The sequence below is a fragment of the Lactuca virosa genome, chromosome 9, assembly GCF_052849685.1.
Source record: "Lactuca virosa cultivar CGN04683 chromosome 9, Lactuca_virosa_CGN04683_v6, whole genome shotgun sequence".
In the NCBI taxonomy this organism is placed as follows: Eukaryota; Viridiplantae; Streptophyta; class Magnoliopsida; order Asterales; family Asteraceae; genus Lactuca; species Lactuca virosa.
Genome location: NC_136434.1, coordinates 174,399,745 through 174,416,988, shown reverse-complemented (window position 1 = coordinate 174,416,988; position 17,244 = coordinate 174,399,745). Strand labels below are relative to the sequence as shown.

The 17,244-nt window shown below is 32.2% G+C and overlaps 2 protein-coding genes across 2 annotated transcripts; one reads left to right on the top strand and one right to left on the bottom strand.

Annotated features, from left to right (window-relative positions):
- Positions 1-665: 665 nt before the first annotated feature.
- On the bottom strand, positions 666-12,886 carry LOC145140030 (cell differentiation protein rcd1-like). Its single transcript, XM_079073651.1, has 6 exons — positions 12,722-12,886; positions 12,162-12,230; positions 1,329-1,461; positions 1,129-1,238; positions 951-1,055; positions 666-869 (listed from the first exon to the last, which is right to left on the bottom strand). The coding sequence occupies exons 1-6, from the start codon at positions 12,884-12,886 to the stop codon at positions 666-668; spliced, it is 786 nt and encodes a 261-aa protein (XP_078929777.1).
- A 3,417-nt stretch (positions 12,887-16,303) lies between these two features.
- Positions 16,304-16,873, top strand: LOC145140029 (uncharacterized). Its single transcript, XM_079073650.1, has one exon. The coding sequence runs from the start codon at positions 16,304-16,306 to the stop codon at positions 16,871-16,873; it is 570 nt and encodes a 189-aa protein (XP_078929776.1).
- The last annotated feature ends 371 nt before the right edge of the window (positions 16,874-17,244 follow it).

Below are 17,244 nucleotides of genomic sequence, written 5' to 3'. Positions count from 1 at the left end.
CATGTAAACAACCATCCATAATATAGTTTTTGAATTTCAACACTTAAAAGTTAAAGGATTACGATAAACATTGAAAGTTAAACTCCAATACTCTCTAACCAAAATTAATGGTTAAAGCTCCATGAGATCGCTTTGTCAATAAAATAGGATTCTTTATACTTCAAAAAAGATCATAGTAGGAGATGTTGCATGAACCGATTGGGCGTCCTATATATGGCCAGCCACGTTGTGGAGCACTTGGTCAGCTAGTCTTCGAACATATGGATCTTCCTATAAATAATAAAGCATAAATCAGTTTCAACTCATATATATCAAATAAGTAATCCTAACTCCTAAGTTATATTTTAGTGTTACAATATCTAATCAAAAAATGACAAGTTAAACTCATAGTATTAACTTATTAAATAATTATATCATTTTACACTACATATGTATGTTTGTTAGTGTGTTTGGCATGCTGCATGCATGCATATAACGTCTTACACAAGCGAAGTTGAGATATCCAGGATCTCTCAGTTTGGCAGGGTAGCATTTGCCCAAAGCATCACAAGCCCTATGCATTTGACACCATGAGTTAGAGCATGAACACGATATTAATGATGTTTAAAAAAACACACTACTAAAGTACTAATATACAAACAATACAAGTTTCCAGAGATCAAAATTTACCCGACTAACCTAGAGACTTCAGATAGTCGCAAGAAACAGTTTAACACATGTTTCAACAACTGCAATGGTGGTTTTATGGTAAACTGGTCTACAACATTGATCAAGACTTGTGCAACCGCATAAAACCTTTCTGGGAATGTGCCACAATATTGTTGCCCCTCTTCGTACAATAGAATCTTACTAACCACAAAAGCTGCAACCTGCATATTGAAAGCAATAGATGGATGGTCAACAACCTGTAAAGGAAATCTATGGAGTAGTCAAGATTATGATTAACATACCGTTTTTGCCAGTTCACCTCCCACTTCTATGCAGCGAAGGCACAATGGAATCACTTCTGTTTCAAGAAGAAAGTGAATGATTTCTGGGCTGTTGGTATCCTCCACCTGCGTAAAAGTAAAATAAAAGATTTGAATGCGGTATTATGAAAGGTACAAGATTGATGTTTTGTGTTTGTACCTTCACAAGGGCACCGATGACACCTAAACTGGTGAGACGTAAGTAGTCGAAATGTTTGAGTCGTTGTTCAGTAGTGTTCATAAAAGGGTAGATGAAAACAGGCATTTTAGCTGCCAAAATGTAAGAATCAAATGAATCCATTATATTAATAATAACAAATTCAACAATGGTGGCTAGCAGAAGCTATGGTTATTTAGTACCTCTCACAATACCCATCTTTGTGTCTGGATGAGATGCCATCGACTGAAGTAAGGCCACTGCATTGCAAACTGTCGTTGCTTCTTTCATACCAAGTGCAGGAGGGGACAGCAACTTGTACGCCTTGCAAAATTCCTGCAACACATGAGTATTTTAGTTTTCTTTATCATTCACCAGCTTTTATATGTAAACAATAAACAATAAAAAAACTGGTTTATTATATAAAGGCAAAGAAAAAAAAACCCGACTACGTACCTAAAGTGAAAAATTGAACTGAAAGTAACTTCCATGAACAAAGAAAATGCCCACTCGGTATACTACCATTTTTATATGGTTTAGTTATTTTATACATAGCAATATATTTTATGTTGGTAATTTGGTATAGTACATTAAATTTAAAATATTTTTTACTCAATTTCTCGTATTCGAAAAGAAAGTACGTTAATTTAAAACTTATATGGCTAGCTAGATTAATCAAATATCTAAAATAATTTTATGGAAAAAATAATGAAAGTTATAGTCAAAATGGAAGTTATGTACATGGGATTGAAATTTATAAAAATAAAAATATATTACATAATTAAAACTAATTTCTTAAGAGGGAAAAAGAAGAAGAGGAAGATAAGTTAGCAATAGTAACTACTGGTTTGAGTAACATAGAGATGGAGACGGGGATATGAAAGGTCCTCACTGAACACAAGAAAACGACTCGACAACAACAACTGGAGGCAGAACCCTCATCAACAAACCATCGATATACCCACAACCTTTTTTTTATTGCAAATCTTATACCAATGTTGCCAACCCATACATCTGGAAAGCATTCCAAGACCTTGGGCATTTAGTGGACGCTTACGTAGCCAATAAAAATGATGTATACAGTAATATCATTGCCTTTGTTGGATTTATTAAAGTCTACAGCATCGATTCCCTTGAGATCATGTTAAACGATGTCAAAATGGGGGGAGCATAAATCCCTACAAATGTAGCATGATTCAGTAGTCACCAATAGAGAGAGAATTAAACAACCAAGTGAAGAAAGCACACAAGTTCAAATGCAAACAAAACAACCAGAACCCAATTAAACTCTCATGTCACTACTTCAATAACATTTAGAGATGTTTTTGTTGGTTCGTTCCCTAGAAGCAACATACTATCAATAAGAGTCTCATCCACTAACGCCACATGCCTTAAAGACTGGATGAAGCGCTCCCTAGCTAGTTGGGGAGGTTCGTAATTAACATGTATAAACTACAAAATATCCACAAAGGTTTAAAAGCTGAAGGACTTGAGAAAATTCACATTCGTTGCAGAGGGGGTTGAAGATCATGCTCAACTTCAAGTGCTTGATGAATGTGTTGGATAATTAAGAATCTGGGATGAATTTTGTACCAAACGCAATTTGGGAAACTTTCCTTATATTAAGCCTTTGAGTTAGAATATGGGTTTGATTCCGTTTAGTATAAATAAGAGGTTATTTAGAAGTAATTTTTGTTAAGTTTCGATTCTTGCTTCTTAATAAAAGCTTGGAGCCCAAGCAACTTTCCAAAATATTATTTTGTCCCCTGTTTGTTCCTTCTTCCTTCCCTGTACTTGAATTGTTATTATGATCATAACAAGTTTCAAATTCAACCGAATGCAAGAAAATTCCTGGAAGAATGTGAGAAAACTTGGAAGATTTGGTTAAGTGAATTAGAGGTTTGGGATGGATTGCCACACAGTTTTCAATGGATAACATGTATGAAGATATTTGGTATTCCTCTACATCTCATGGAGGGAGGATTCGTAGACAATATCAATGGTGCTATACATCTGAATCAGTATTACATATTGTGTTCCTAGTTTTGACCTTAAAACGACAAGATATTATTGACACCATTTGAGTAGGGTAATCCTTAGACATCAAGATTGGGAATTTTGAAGATCATGTTGCCAACCTAGTACTTTTCGGTGATAGAGAAGTCGATCTTATCCCATTAATTTGTTAACTATCAATATCAGGGGAGTGATTGGTTCCTACAAATCAGAATGGATCATAAGATTGAAGAGGGAACCTAAATTTGACTTCTTTTCTATATAGGAAGCTCAATTTAGATGCTCTTCAAGAATTTAGGTCATTGTACTCCACATCTGAATTTTATTGTGTTGATGCTAGTGGTCGATTGGGATGGCTTTTTTGCGTTTGGGGTGTCTCTTCACAGCTAAGCAAGTAATTAAATCACATAACTTTTTGGAAATCTTTAGTACTCTTTGTATACATCTTTTTTTGGAAACGGCAAACGAATTAAGTAGAGCCTACTCGCAATATTTTAACGAGCACCCCGGGTTCGAGCTCCTTCACAGGGCAAACCCAGCCCCCATAAGGATTTCCAGGGAAAAATTCCCCACATGTGGCACCACAAGAGGTAGTTTAAGGGAATAGAACTCTCGACCTCACGCCCCACATGGGTATAAAACCCGGTGCATCAACCCAGCTAGGCTGGACATCACTTGCACACTTTGTATACATCAATCTACACAATCATCCTACACCTTTATGATATTGTTATATAATTATAAGCATTTTAATTAGACGTTCCTTCCATAATAATGTTACCTAATTTAAACATATATTGACAACCAATACACCGTTTTTTTCACTGCATTAAATATTGACAACTATTTCATTTATTCAAATAAAGTCATATAGGTTGGTATGATATACAAAAACATAATAATTTAGTTTATATATTGTATTTTTACTAATCTTAACGGTCTTATTTTTTTCTAATAACCGTAACGCTTTTACTAATTGTACTTTTTACAAATCTCCTAATATCTTATAATTTTTATCTTACTTTATAATTTTTCATAACTATGTTATTTATTCAAGATTGACTGTCTTAATAGTTTTTTTTTTCCAGTCTATTAAATTTTATATTTCATTGTACAACATCATCGTTTGTATGTATTCTGAAATTTCACTTTAAAAATGTTTAATGTTTACACCTTGATATTAATTTTTTTTTAATAAACCCGTGTAATAATTATGGAATATATATCTTGTTTTAATTAACATTTACCTCCTTCATTAAATCAAATTCCTCATTAAACGTATATACTTTTGGAAAGTAATAATTATAATGGGCAGCATTTCCTAAGACGTATATGCTTGATATGTTTTTGGAGGAAAAAAATCAGGATCATTAAAAAATTTTATATAAAGAAAATACATATTTAAATATGGTGAAATTATGGATGAAATTACTGGCGAAAATTATTTTGGAGGGAGTTGTATTTTATAAGGTATAATAATATTACAAAATTCGAAATATGTATATTTGTTGTGTAAATTTATAAATTTTATTGTTACTATATAAAGATAAAAAAGTAGGTTGGTATGATATACAAAAACATAATAATTTCAATGATATTTTAAAATCATGCCAAAATTAACCGGATTCTTATGACATAAAAATTAAAAAAAAACATAATCATCTCTAATATATAAAAGTAACATTTTCGTAATTAATGTCAGTTCCCAAGATAGTTAAATTCTGTTTTGTTAAATGTATGTAATATCTTTTCCTGTTTATTTGAAAAGTTTCAGAAAAGTAGTTAACTGATTAATGTAATTTGTGACAAAGAAAATCGAAATATATGAATACATATATTTGATATAGGAACAAAAAATAATCGAAAAAATATATAAAAAGCAAAAGAAGGTACCAACCTTCTAGTGCACAAGAGCGAATGTTTGAAGCAGAGAATGATGATGGAAGTTATAAGCAATAAGAATGATGTTATAGGAGACGGTTTGAAGAAAAGAAACGATTGAAAATAAGTGTGAGCCGCGGATTCCAGGATGAATCGTATATGTATGTGATAATTTGAATATGATTTTTTGGTATTAATGATTTCCTAATAAAAATAGATTTTATATTAATGGTTTACTAATATAAACGGATTTATATTAATGGTTGATATTAATGCCTTGATTGAAATTGTTTGTTAGTAATATGCTTTTAAAACTGACTATATTAAAATGTTTATAACCGGAAATTCAAGATTTAAAATATGGAAAGCTTTTATTGGAATTAAATATATTCCATTTCAACGAATATAAGTTATTGTTTGACGATTGGAAAGCATTTATTGGAATTAAATACATTCCATATGAGAAAGATGATGTCAGCAATTTGATTTAAGGGTGGAAAAAATAAGATTGAAATACAATCAAGGGTTCAGATTATTTAAGATGATGTCATAAAGTTTCTCTTTTAATAATATTTATAGATTACCATATCATTAGCATATAATTATTATTTTGACTAATTTTTTTATCATTACTTTCTTATATCATAATCAATAAAACTTTTATTATATAATAATTACATTTTTATTACTAACCTTTTTAATATTAATAACTTTAAATTTATTTTTTATTAAAATAAAAAAACAACAATAATTTTTTTTTATAATATAATAAATAATATTATAAAAATTCCAAATTCCAAATAAATCCATTGAAAAAATAGTTGTGATTTTTTAAAAGAAAAAAACAAACCTTAAGAAAAAGTGGCATAATTTTTTTAAAAACCATTCATAATCCATGCTTTTTCGGATAACATTTTGGTTGATAAAATTTATATTTTTCATTTGTGTCTTTAATTTTGATAGACACAAATCGTTAATTGTATACGAACGTTTTATACCTTTTTAGTAAACAGAAATAGTTCTATTGAGTTTATATTAAAAAATAATATAATTTTTAATCATTAGAAAATGCTAACAATAAACAAAATAAATAAATAAATATATAAATGAATTGATTATCTCGAAGTTTGGAGGAAAGTGGGATTAAAAACAAGTCAGTCACCAAATTTTTTATTAACATAAAAAAATGTTATTTTTATAATATAACAATATCAAAAATATTTGAAAAAATAAAATTCCAGATAAATCCTCATTAATTTTTTTATCCTTGCCGTAAACCCACAAACTTAATGCCTTTTATTTTTTCTATTTCCGTAAACCCATCTTTTTTATAACATAATTTTTTTTGACTGATTTTATTTTTTGTTAAACGTAAGCTGCATTCGTCTTTTTAGACTTTTTATTTCATTTCTGTAAACCTAATATCATTAATTGTATAAAAAAAATATGTTACTATCTATAAAAGAAGTATAAAGCCACAATTTTTTTTCTATGCCGGTTGATAAAAAGTATTACGTCAAAAGAGTATGTATATGTATAGATTCAAAAAAGTATGTATATGTATAATTACAATATATTATAAAGTATAATATAATATATTAAATTGAAATATTTTTAAAAGATAACATAAATATCTAATTTATCTTTTATAATATATTATATTTTAAACATTTTAATAAATAAATTATAGTAAACATGGTTTATATATATATATATATATATATATATATATATATATATATATATATATATAAAAGAAAAAAAAACACTACATGTCTATCTTAAGAAATCAAACAGACAAAAAAAAAAAAAAAAAAAAAAAAAAGTCGAAGTTTACAAACAACAACAAAAAAAAGACAAGTGGAGATTTTTTTTACTTTCTCAAGGGGTAAAGTAGAGCTGAAAAAACAGAACCCAATGTACACAATTTTCGATTTAATTATTTTAAAAACTAGATTGGTGTGTGCTAGGGGTGTCACAGAGTGTTGTGTAAAAAGAAATGCCCTTCTAGTAAATGTGTACGCTCCCCAAGGCATTCAAGACAAACAATCCCTTTGGTCGGAGTTTCTCAACCTTAAAATCTCTTTCAATTTCTTACATGCTAGGATCTGAGTGACAGACTAAATTGTAATTTCTAAAATCCTAGTATCAATGGCTTTAACTCCTTCATCAATGGTGAAACTCTTAAAGAATACCTTATAGGTGGTAAAAGATACACCAAGATGAACGAGGATAGGATCAAACTAAGCAAGACAAATTGAACCAATTGATAAACCTTTTTCCTAATGTTTCTCTACATGCTCTACCCCATGAATATTTCGATCACTTCCATCTACGCCTATCCAGTGTTGTAGAACTAGCTATTCGATACTCATTTGGTCGACTGGAGAGTAGCAAGTACTCAGCCTAGACGGATAGTACTTGAATATGGTATTTTATAAATACTTAAATTTTAGGGAAATTATATATATATGAAAAATCATAAGGTTATTAAAATTCATAACAAAGTATGTGAAATATCAAAATATATATATATATATATATATATATATATATATATATATATATATATATATTTGAATGTTAAACTAGTTCAAAAATGTAAACAATTTAATAATGAAAATCTTGAATTTCAGAATTAGAGAGATGAAAACATATACAATACATTTATGTGGTACCTTACTTTAGTTTTAGGATTAGTATGTTGATATAGTATATAACACACACACACACACACACACACATATATATATATATATATATATATATATATATATATATATATATATATATCTTTTTTTTTTTTCACTTTTTAAGTCAGTTTTGACCATTTGACCGAGTTTGCCTGAGTTGGACCAATTGTGACCGAAGTTGACCGATTTCCGAGCTATTTGGACGGTTGTCTTAACTCGCCTCAATAAGACGCCGAGTCTGTGTACTCGGCCGAGTACTTGCCTAAGCTGACCGAGTTTTATAACACTGCTCCTATCCACCATATTGATTAACTTTGGCACTCCATCGTTCAAATTCTACCACAACCGATTATCAAAAGGGAGTAATAAGATGGTTTTTTAAGGGTGGCATAGATGTGTCCATTTCCATCTTGACGGATAAGTTATGTGTTGGTCATTTGAAAGCAATAAAAAAGGCTAGAAGAACCGCGATGAAAGTATAAAAAGAGAATAATATAAAGAAAAACTAGTATGAAAAATGCTATAAATCATCTTGAAATTGGAGCGAAGTGCATATGTCCGCATGTAAGAAAAATCAATAATCAAAGTGCTTGGAAATAAAAACTTCTTGAATTTAAAACCCTACAACTTTAGACTTGTAGCAAACAAAAACAAAAACAAAATCATAAATAGAATAAACAATATCTTGATAAATGATATTTGGGCAATAGATCTCTGCTTAACCAAAGAAGAAGTGTGAAAAATTTTTAGTGAAAAATTCTCGGAATACTTTTTCGTTAGACCAAAACTATCCAAAAATCTTTTCAAAATTCTCTCACAAGAGGAATGCCAATTGCCAATCATTTCATTCACTAGCACTAAAATCAAGTCGTCGCTTGGGATTATGGTAGTGACTGTGCTCGCGGATCCTCCCAGATCGGACGACATTACATTCAAAAATCTGTAACGATAATGGAACATCATTAAGGGAGACCCATCAACAATCACTTTCATGGTTCAAAATCTTTATTGGAAAGCTAAATGCTCTCTTTCGGTGGTAGGCTCATTCTTGAGAAATTTGTGCTCACAGCAGTGTACCTTTATATTATTTTTCATTGTTCAAAGCGCATTTGAAAGTAATTGATTCACTAGAAAGCATCAATATATAATTGCTTTTAGTGGAAATAATAATCCTTCAAATACCAACTGGGTCACATAGAGTAAGATTATGGCTCTGAAATACAGGGACGGTGTCAGAGTGGGGAGTTTAATGGTGACTAATCTTTCTCTCAACTAAATTCTCAAAAATCAATCATACAATCATTGGTCACAATTGATAAATGTCATTCATTGGTCGAGAAGACGCTATAAATGCATTCCTTTAAAAAAAGGATATATCGGGAACTTGGAATAATATGGCTAACATCTCTTTGAATTTTCTGCCATTAATATTGATATTGTATGTCTTCTAAAAATCAAAGTATGGAAATGAAAAGAGGCTATTTTTGGCATGATAATTGGGCTGGTATTGACCCACTGGGCTCTTGGTTCCCAGTTCTATACAAACTAGAATCTTGCAACATTCTACAACAAAAGATCAACCATATGTGATACATTTTGATGAAAATGGTCATATAAGTGACATATTAGAAATGGTATGGATTCAGATCAATTGAGGCATTTGCTAGGAGTAGTAAATCAGGTATGCTATAACGATTAACTAGATAATTGGTTTTGCTAAGAAAATGCTTTTAGAGTCTTCAGAGTAAAATCATTGCGAAGGTCAATTGAAAACGAATGCTTCTAGTTAGTGGAGGAAAAAGACTTATGTTGGGAACTTAGGATAACTCGGCTATAGTTAAAGCGTTTTTTGCTTGGCCAGCTTCATTAGACAAGATTCCGACTATACAAGGTCACCAACATACGAGAGTCAATGCCAACCAAAATATATGCTATTTATATGCATCCTCGAAGAAGTGTATTGACCATCTTCTCATTTCTTGCCTATTTTCAAGGTCTCTATAGGATCTAATCGAGATCTAGTGCAGTTTAGTTGATGATCTCAAGTTTATATCAGTCAAAGATCCCCTAAAACTACCCCATACTTGATTAAAAAAACTCATCATATGATAAGAAACTTATATCCACAATTCTGATCATTGCTTGCTGGCTTATTTAGAGAGCTCGAAACTTAAAATCTTTTGAAGGAAGAACAACCCACCTATAAGTAGTTAATTATAACTACTTGGAGAAAGCAAGGTGTTGCTGTTACATGCATAAATTTCACCTTTTCACATGTTTATATCATGTTTATTTATAGCATTGCATTGCATTTTAGTGTAATTTTACATTTATTTTGCGTTTTCGGACATTATTGAGGATCTATCTACTTTTTAGAATTTTTGTGGATGTTTCAGGGTGATTCGAAGATTTGAGCATGCTTAGGATGTTCAAGGGAAGCTGTCGGTGAAGTTTTAAGATCTTCGGAGCCAGATTGAAGAAATTGGAAAATTGGAAAAAACACATTTTTCAGGAGATTACGCGTGCCATGTAACTTATGCCTTTGCATTACACAAGCCGTGTTTTGGAGATTTATTAGGCCATTTCATCATTACATGGTCTTGTAATGTTACCCTTTGCATTACGTGGGTCGTGTATTGCAGTCTGACAGTTTTTCATGTTTGTAACTTCTGATTTATCTTGTCTTTTTGGCACATTTTGGAACTACTTCGATCATAGACTTCAAGAGGGCAATTTTAGGAGAATTTTTCATCACTTAGCACTTTGGAAACACTTTGATTTTGATTTTGTAAGCTTGTTTGAAGATCAGAACTTGTTGAATTTGTGTTCTAAGTTAGTCATGTGTGTCTAACTTTTCTTAAAATTTCCGGTTCTAGATTCCTATGTATTTATTGTTAAGATTGTGATGTGAACTTGATTTCATGTTTATTATCTACTAATATTTGATTTGGTCTTCATTATGTACTTGATTTGTATTCTTTTCACTTGATCAATGAAACTAGGGTTCATATCATGGTTGTTAGTCAAATTATGAAATTCGTATATATTTTATGATTTGTAATTGGTAACAAACACTTAATTGGTTTCACTGGAATCAAAATTAGTGTAATCAAAGATTAGTGATCTAATCTAAGAGCTTGTATGGATTTTATCAACTAAATGAAATTTTACTTAAAGATCATGTTTTGAGTAAAATACTTTTGTCAATTTGGAGATATTAGAGTTTATTAATATCATAATTACCAAATTAGATTGAACATAAATTAAAGTCACATTACATCTTACAACATAGTACTTGAATAGGATTAGGAATCACAAATATATTTTAAATTTTTTAATTTTAATCCATAATTTGCTTATTTATGAAGTTTAATTTGATGTCAATAAAATCTCCCTACTTTACCAATTGGTTGTATATTGTGTAAATACATGATCAAACATTAAGTCTCGTATCTTTGTGGACCAACTATGTTTGCTCTATATTATCTCATAGTATACAGTCACTACTAGAAAACTGGGCAATTTCCGACGGCCATATCCGTCGGAAATATGTCGCTAAACACGATTTTCGACGGAATTCGGTATGTCGTAAAAAGCCCCGTGGGTAATTATTTGTGATGGAATACCGACGGATTTCCGACGGACAGCGACGGACATTTGTTGGACCTCTTTGACCAAATTAACGACGCAATACCGACGGACCCATGGGTAATTACTAGTAATAGTGATTTGTATTTAATTGTTATTATTATATTTCTTTATTTGTTGGTTTGACACCCAAACAGTTGTCTCATGTTTGGATTAAACATATGGCATGGAAGGACTTCATTAATTAGAATCTTTGGTGTATTTTTCCTTTTCATGCGCATACAAGTAATTTAATTTTGTGCATCCTGGTAGCATTTATATAATTTAACCTACTCCGATGGAATAAAAAAATAAGTTAGCAATATTTTTAATATTTATATGATTTCAGTGACTTCTCATAACCAACAAAAATGGTTTTACGAAAACATTTGGTTTGACTCATGTATCCCGATCTCATTAAATTCTCAAGCATGTTATCTTGTTAGCTATTTCTGATGTTAAATTAGAATTTCACATATTTATTCGTTTTGAAATATCGTGATTTTTGATAGTATTAATCAAAATATTCATAAGGGTGTGTTCAATGAGAGATTTGAATGAATTAATAATCCTAGTTGTCATTTAAATAATGAAACTTTATCATTCGAGATGTAATCTTTTTATTAATTGGAGTGTATGAAGACAAAAATAAATAAATAAATAAATAAAAGTTGATAAACGAAATGTGGATGCTATTTATAGTAGTAAGTTAAATCACTTACCAAGAAAATTATTCATATTGATGCCTATTAGTTTAACTTACAAATCTATAGCATCCAATTCAAAACATATCTTAAACAGCCATGAAAAAATGTGTACCTGTAGTAGGAAGAAGGATACATTCTTAGAATTCCATATTAGCACCGCCATCTCTTTACTTCTTCGTTCCTAAATTGACAAAAAGATTAATTCAAGAACAAAGAATAGCAACAAGAACTAATTATAATTCCACTTCAATTTATTTCTATAAAATACTTGCAACAGAAATTAATGTGAATCTTGATGTTGAACGCTACAAAAATTTCCACAATTTCATTAATGGAATTTCCGATCTATTGTTCCAAATATTTTACACACAACTAAACCCTAAGGAAGATCTCAAACAATGGTTCACAATTCTGTTTTGATCACAACTCGTTTATGTTATAAAATAAATTGAATTGGAATTATGAACAAAACTAATTAGAACTCGATCTATCTATATAACCAGATATATGAAGACATGTCAAAAAGACAAAAAGTTTGAACAGATTAAGTATATTCTAATTTGTATAGGTCTAACAACTTAAAGACATGACCATCGCGATCGCACAAACATACATAAACAACAATTATATATGCAAATCGAATGATGTAAGTACATGTATATGCATACGTACCTTGTTTAGAAGAGCAAGGGCTTCTTCTCTCCTCGAAGGCTGGTGAAGCAAGTCTATGCACTGCTCTATCCTGGTATGCTCGACAACTGCAGATTCTACTCCGGCGGAGGAAGAAGATCCACCAGTGGTTGGATCGACATATAGCGTTTCCGGCAAGTTCTCCATTTTCCTTATGTGTGTTGGATCGCGCAGATACTCTCTCTCTCTCTAAAATTGAATACTTTCTCTCTCTAGATTATGTGTTTTTGGCATGAGGAGAAAGGATGTCGAGTGAGGATGTGGGCGACTACTTATAAACTGATGGGTGAGAGTCAAGCTGCTAAAGTGACAGATTATCAGACTAAAAGATTTGTCCATACCTGCCACGTGTTAGTCATGCAGGTATAGTTATGTAGTAAATCTTATTCACTAAATCTATATTAGTTCTTGAAAGTAGTATATTATAGGGGTTAAATAAAACAATGAAAAGTTATACTCCTAAGGACTAGACATTAACCATTTTTATAATAAAATATTAAAATAAATAAAACTGAAATAAGTAATAATTAAAACATCAACCAAACATGTATATCAAAACAATCAAGAAATCGTAGTGTATCCATAATCATCCGCAACTACATTAGAGTCAAATAAGTGTAAAATCATGGTAAGTGTGTTGCGATCATCCCAAGCTCTTCCAATTCGATCCGGAAGTACGTGAAACATGCCACACCCCCGGCCGAGGCGGCGGAATACGTCGGGCTGTGCGACTTAGTTCATGGATCACAAACAAATTAAATATACATCACAAGTTACAACAATAACAACATAGCGGTTACATTACACTTTAAGGATTGAATACAAAGTTCATAATAATAATAAATTCATAAATTTGTCATAACAGATAGGCCGATATAACAAAAGCTAGATAAAACTAGGTCATCTGAAATCCATGACTAATCTTCTGACGGAAATATTATTTGGTGATATCCTGAGAATACATGTAGTTTTGAGGGTCAACACAAGGTTGGTGAGAGTTTACAGGTTTTCTGCTTACCGCAGTAATGATACTCTTTTTTTTATTAAAGTTCGAAAGTATCTCTTTTGTAGTTAAAACCATGGTTGATAAAGAGTTAAATCAAAAGTAAATCCATACTTGAAATGTTTGTTAAAGAGATAAACCATAAGTAAATCCATACTTAAAATGTTTGATAAAGAGATAAACCATAAGTAAATTCATACTTAAAATGTTTGATAAAGATATAAATCATAAGTAAATCCATACTTAAAATGCTTGATCAAGAGATAAACCATAAGTAAATTCATAATTTAAATGTTTGATAATAGAGAAATCATGGGTAAATCCATATTTGGTAATCAAAGAAGCATGAGTAAATCCATACTTAAAACGTTTGGTAATCAAAGAACCGTGTGTAAATACATACTCAAAATGTTTGGTAATCAGAGAACCGTGAGTAAATCCATACTTAAAATGTTTGGTAATCTGAGAAACCGGATCCGTGGTTTCTACATTATGAGATCTAGTAAATGCTTATAGTGATTCCTATAACCGAACTATGTGACTATACTACCCCCTACAACGCTTCATTGGACGTCGTATAAATGAATAAGATATTTATAACCCGCTGCGATTGATCGGTCAAGAATGTAGCTAGCAACCATAGGTGGGGGTGTCAACTCGTATAGATCTATACATACGTATCTCAGCTCCGAATATTAACGGTTATAGTGGCATGGGTCTTCTAAGTATTTTTGCACTTAGGGTAATGAATAATCTCTCACTCATAAGGCCCTTAACTAGAGTTTGTCATGAAAAGCCGAGTATGCCCAATAAGAAAATCCATAAAAGTGTATAATATGCATTCAAATAAGTGGTAAATCCCATGGTAGTGTACACAAGTACATAAGTGATTTCAAGATAAGAGTTTGATAACTCGTATCTGTATGAATGAAAGACGTGAACTTGAAATACTACAAAAATGGTAACTTTTATAACATATGTTTTGTAATATATGTTGTCAAAAATCATAATATCTTTGTAGTAGAATAATACGTTGTCTTGACTAGTTGCATTATTAAAAAAAACAACTATAACATATATACATAGAACATATTTATCAATAGTTTATCTGTAAATGAAATATTATTTAACAAAATAATATGTATAAACTAGTTTTAGAATCGGTAACTGTTTGTTACGAATGATAAATATATATAGCACATGTATTCTCCCCCAAAGCGTAAAAATATTAAAAAGGGGGCCATAGAAACTCACCCTTGAAGCGTGAACGAGTCTCGAGGGTGAAACTTGTCGTGAAATTTGTTTCGTGACGTTTCGTGCCCTTAAAACGAATCACCGGGTCTATTTATATTACCTAATAAACCAAAAGGGTAGTTTTGATATTAATTATTAATTATAGGGTGGTCTTTATTAAAATAAATAAAGTCTAGGGGTTGATTTTGCCAAAATAAAATTCCATGGACTGATCTTGCAAACAGTTCTTAAACCAAGGGTCCAATATGCACATTTTAACCTAATTTAAGCTTCCAGGACTTGGTTTGCTGGGTTTTTCGGGTGGAGGGGCCATTCTTGGACATTTTAATGCAAGTTTGACTTAGACGAGAACTATTTCTAATAGAGGTTCCAAATACGTACATGTCAGAAATTAGGGGGTTTTATTTTAATTAAATTGAATAAATGTTTGCATAGTCGCTCTTCATTTACGTATCACGACTAGCAGGTTTTTCTTGAGGCGGTCGAATCCGAAAATTTATTTTCCTTGACTGGATTTGATCTTGACACATGTATGACGAAAATGGGAGTGATGGTGGCTTACCGACGGTAGTAGAGGTGCCGCCTGGTCGCGGTTTCACGGTGGCAGCAACATCAATTCGCAGCGGCAATGGATGTTGGTGATTTTAGTGTCACCATGTCATTTTAAGTAACTGGAACTGACATGTGAGCTAATGGGCTTCATAATTTGTACGCTAATATATGTACGAGGTTGTGCGGAGTGCACGCATATATGTACTGGGTTCGGGGTTTCCAAAGGGGCAACGCCCCTTTGGCGGGGTCTAGGGGCAGCGCCCCTAGTAGGGTCCAAGGGGCAAAGCCCCTGGCTAGGGTCCCTAAATCCTCATTAAATCCGGATTATCCTGACTTGCTTCCAAAGCAACGAATGACGGCCCAACCCTAATAAAACCCTAATCTCGTTTAACATATAAACGGCTCTTCTTTCTCAGAAGAGAGTTACGATCATTAACTCTCGTTTTCATCAAACTCTCACAGAATCTCTCTAGGAAATTGGCTTACGATTTCTGTGCCTAGAATCGTAAGTGTCCACTTGGATTATCCTAGGCTGAATTTCTTGCAACTCAGGCATAGGGTAGAAATATCAGTTCGGAAAGTGTTCTCACGATCAAAGTTGGTATCCAGATCTCCACCACAAACCCTATATTTCCTTACATTCGAACTGATATTTTCTGTTCCTGGAGATGGGTGACTCAATCCGCGAGATGACCACAAAGTTTGCTAAACTGGAAAAGTTTGAAGGCGTCGACTTCAGGCGTTAGAAGAAGAAGATGCACTTCATGTTGTCTACTCTGAAAGCAACATACGTGCTGACTACTCCAAGACCAGCGGAGCCGGAGGAAGGTGTTGTTGAGACGATTGAAGAGATAAGAAGGAGACAGAAGTGGGACAATGATGACTACATCTGCAAAGGTCACATTCTGAACGGTATGTCTGATGCTTTATTTGATATCCATAGTGAAGCCTTGTGTGTCAAGGAGGTGTGGGACACCCTTGAACTGAAATACATTACTGAGGACGCTTCTAGCAAGAAGTTTCTGGTCAGTGACTTTAATAATTATAAGATGGATGATTTAAGGTCTGTCACTGAACAATACAATGAACTCCTTGGCATACACGGTCAGTTTAAACTGCACCGTATGAATATGGATGAATCCATTGTTGTGTCAACCATCATTGAAAAAATGCCTCCATCTTGGAAAGACTTCAAACATAACTTGAAACATCAAAAGGAGGAACTATCCTTGGTTCAACTTGCTAGTCACATTCGTATTGAAGAATCTCTTCGTGCGAAGGAAAGTGACAAATCTGAAAAACCCAAGGGAAAAGTTGAATCTTGACAACCCTCGGTTCATATGGTTGAAAATAGACCAAGGAACCAGAACCACAAAGGACATGGCAAACACAAGCAGGAACATGTCCCAAGAAACTCCAACAAAAAGAGAAAGGATCTGGTGTGACAACCCGAAATTTTTAACGTGTGTAAACATTCAAATTTATCAGTGTTAGACTCATTTTGCTTCCAGTTATCACTGTTTTGGAACCTGTTTTGAGTATTCTAACTCTAATGCATCAAAGGGATTAGTATTTGGAAGTGTCAGTTTAAGTTCTAAACTACCTAGCAACCGTAAACCTCCTCAAAAAGGAGTTTACGGTCGAGACCTTGAGCTTACGGTCAGGGTGACCGTAAACCCGCTTACGGTCAGGGTGA

What these genes read in the sequence shown, in the direction of transcription:
- LOC145140029 (XM_079073650.1), top strand. Translation starts at nt 16,304, where the DNA reads ATGCACTTCATGTTGTCTACTCTGAAAGCAACATACGTGCTGACTACT.
- LOC145140030 (XM_079073651.1), bottom strand. Translation starts at nt 12,886, where the DNA reads ATGGAGAACTTGCCGGAAACGCTATATGTCGATCCAACCACTGGTGGA. An exon ending in TATCCTTCTTCCTACTACAG is followed by an intron (nt 1,462 to 12,161) that starts GTACACATTTTT and finishes CATGTGTTGCAG; the next exon opens with GAATTTTGCAAGGCGTACAA. An exon ending in GAGGTGAACTGGCAAAAACG is followed by an intron (nt 870 to 950) that starts GTATGTTAATCA and finishes TTCAATATGCAG; the next exon opens with GTTGCAGCTTTTGTGGTTAG.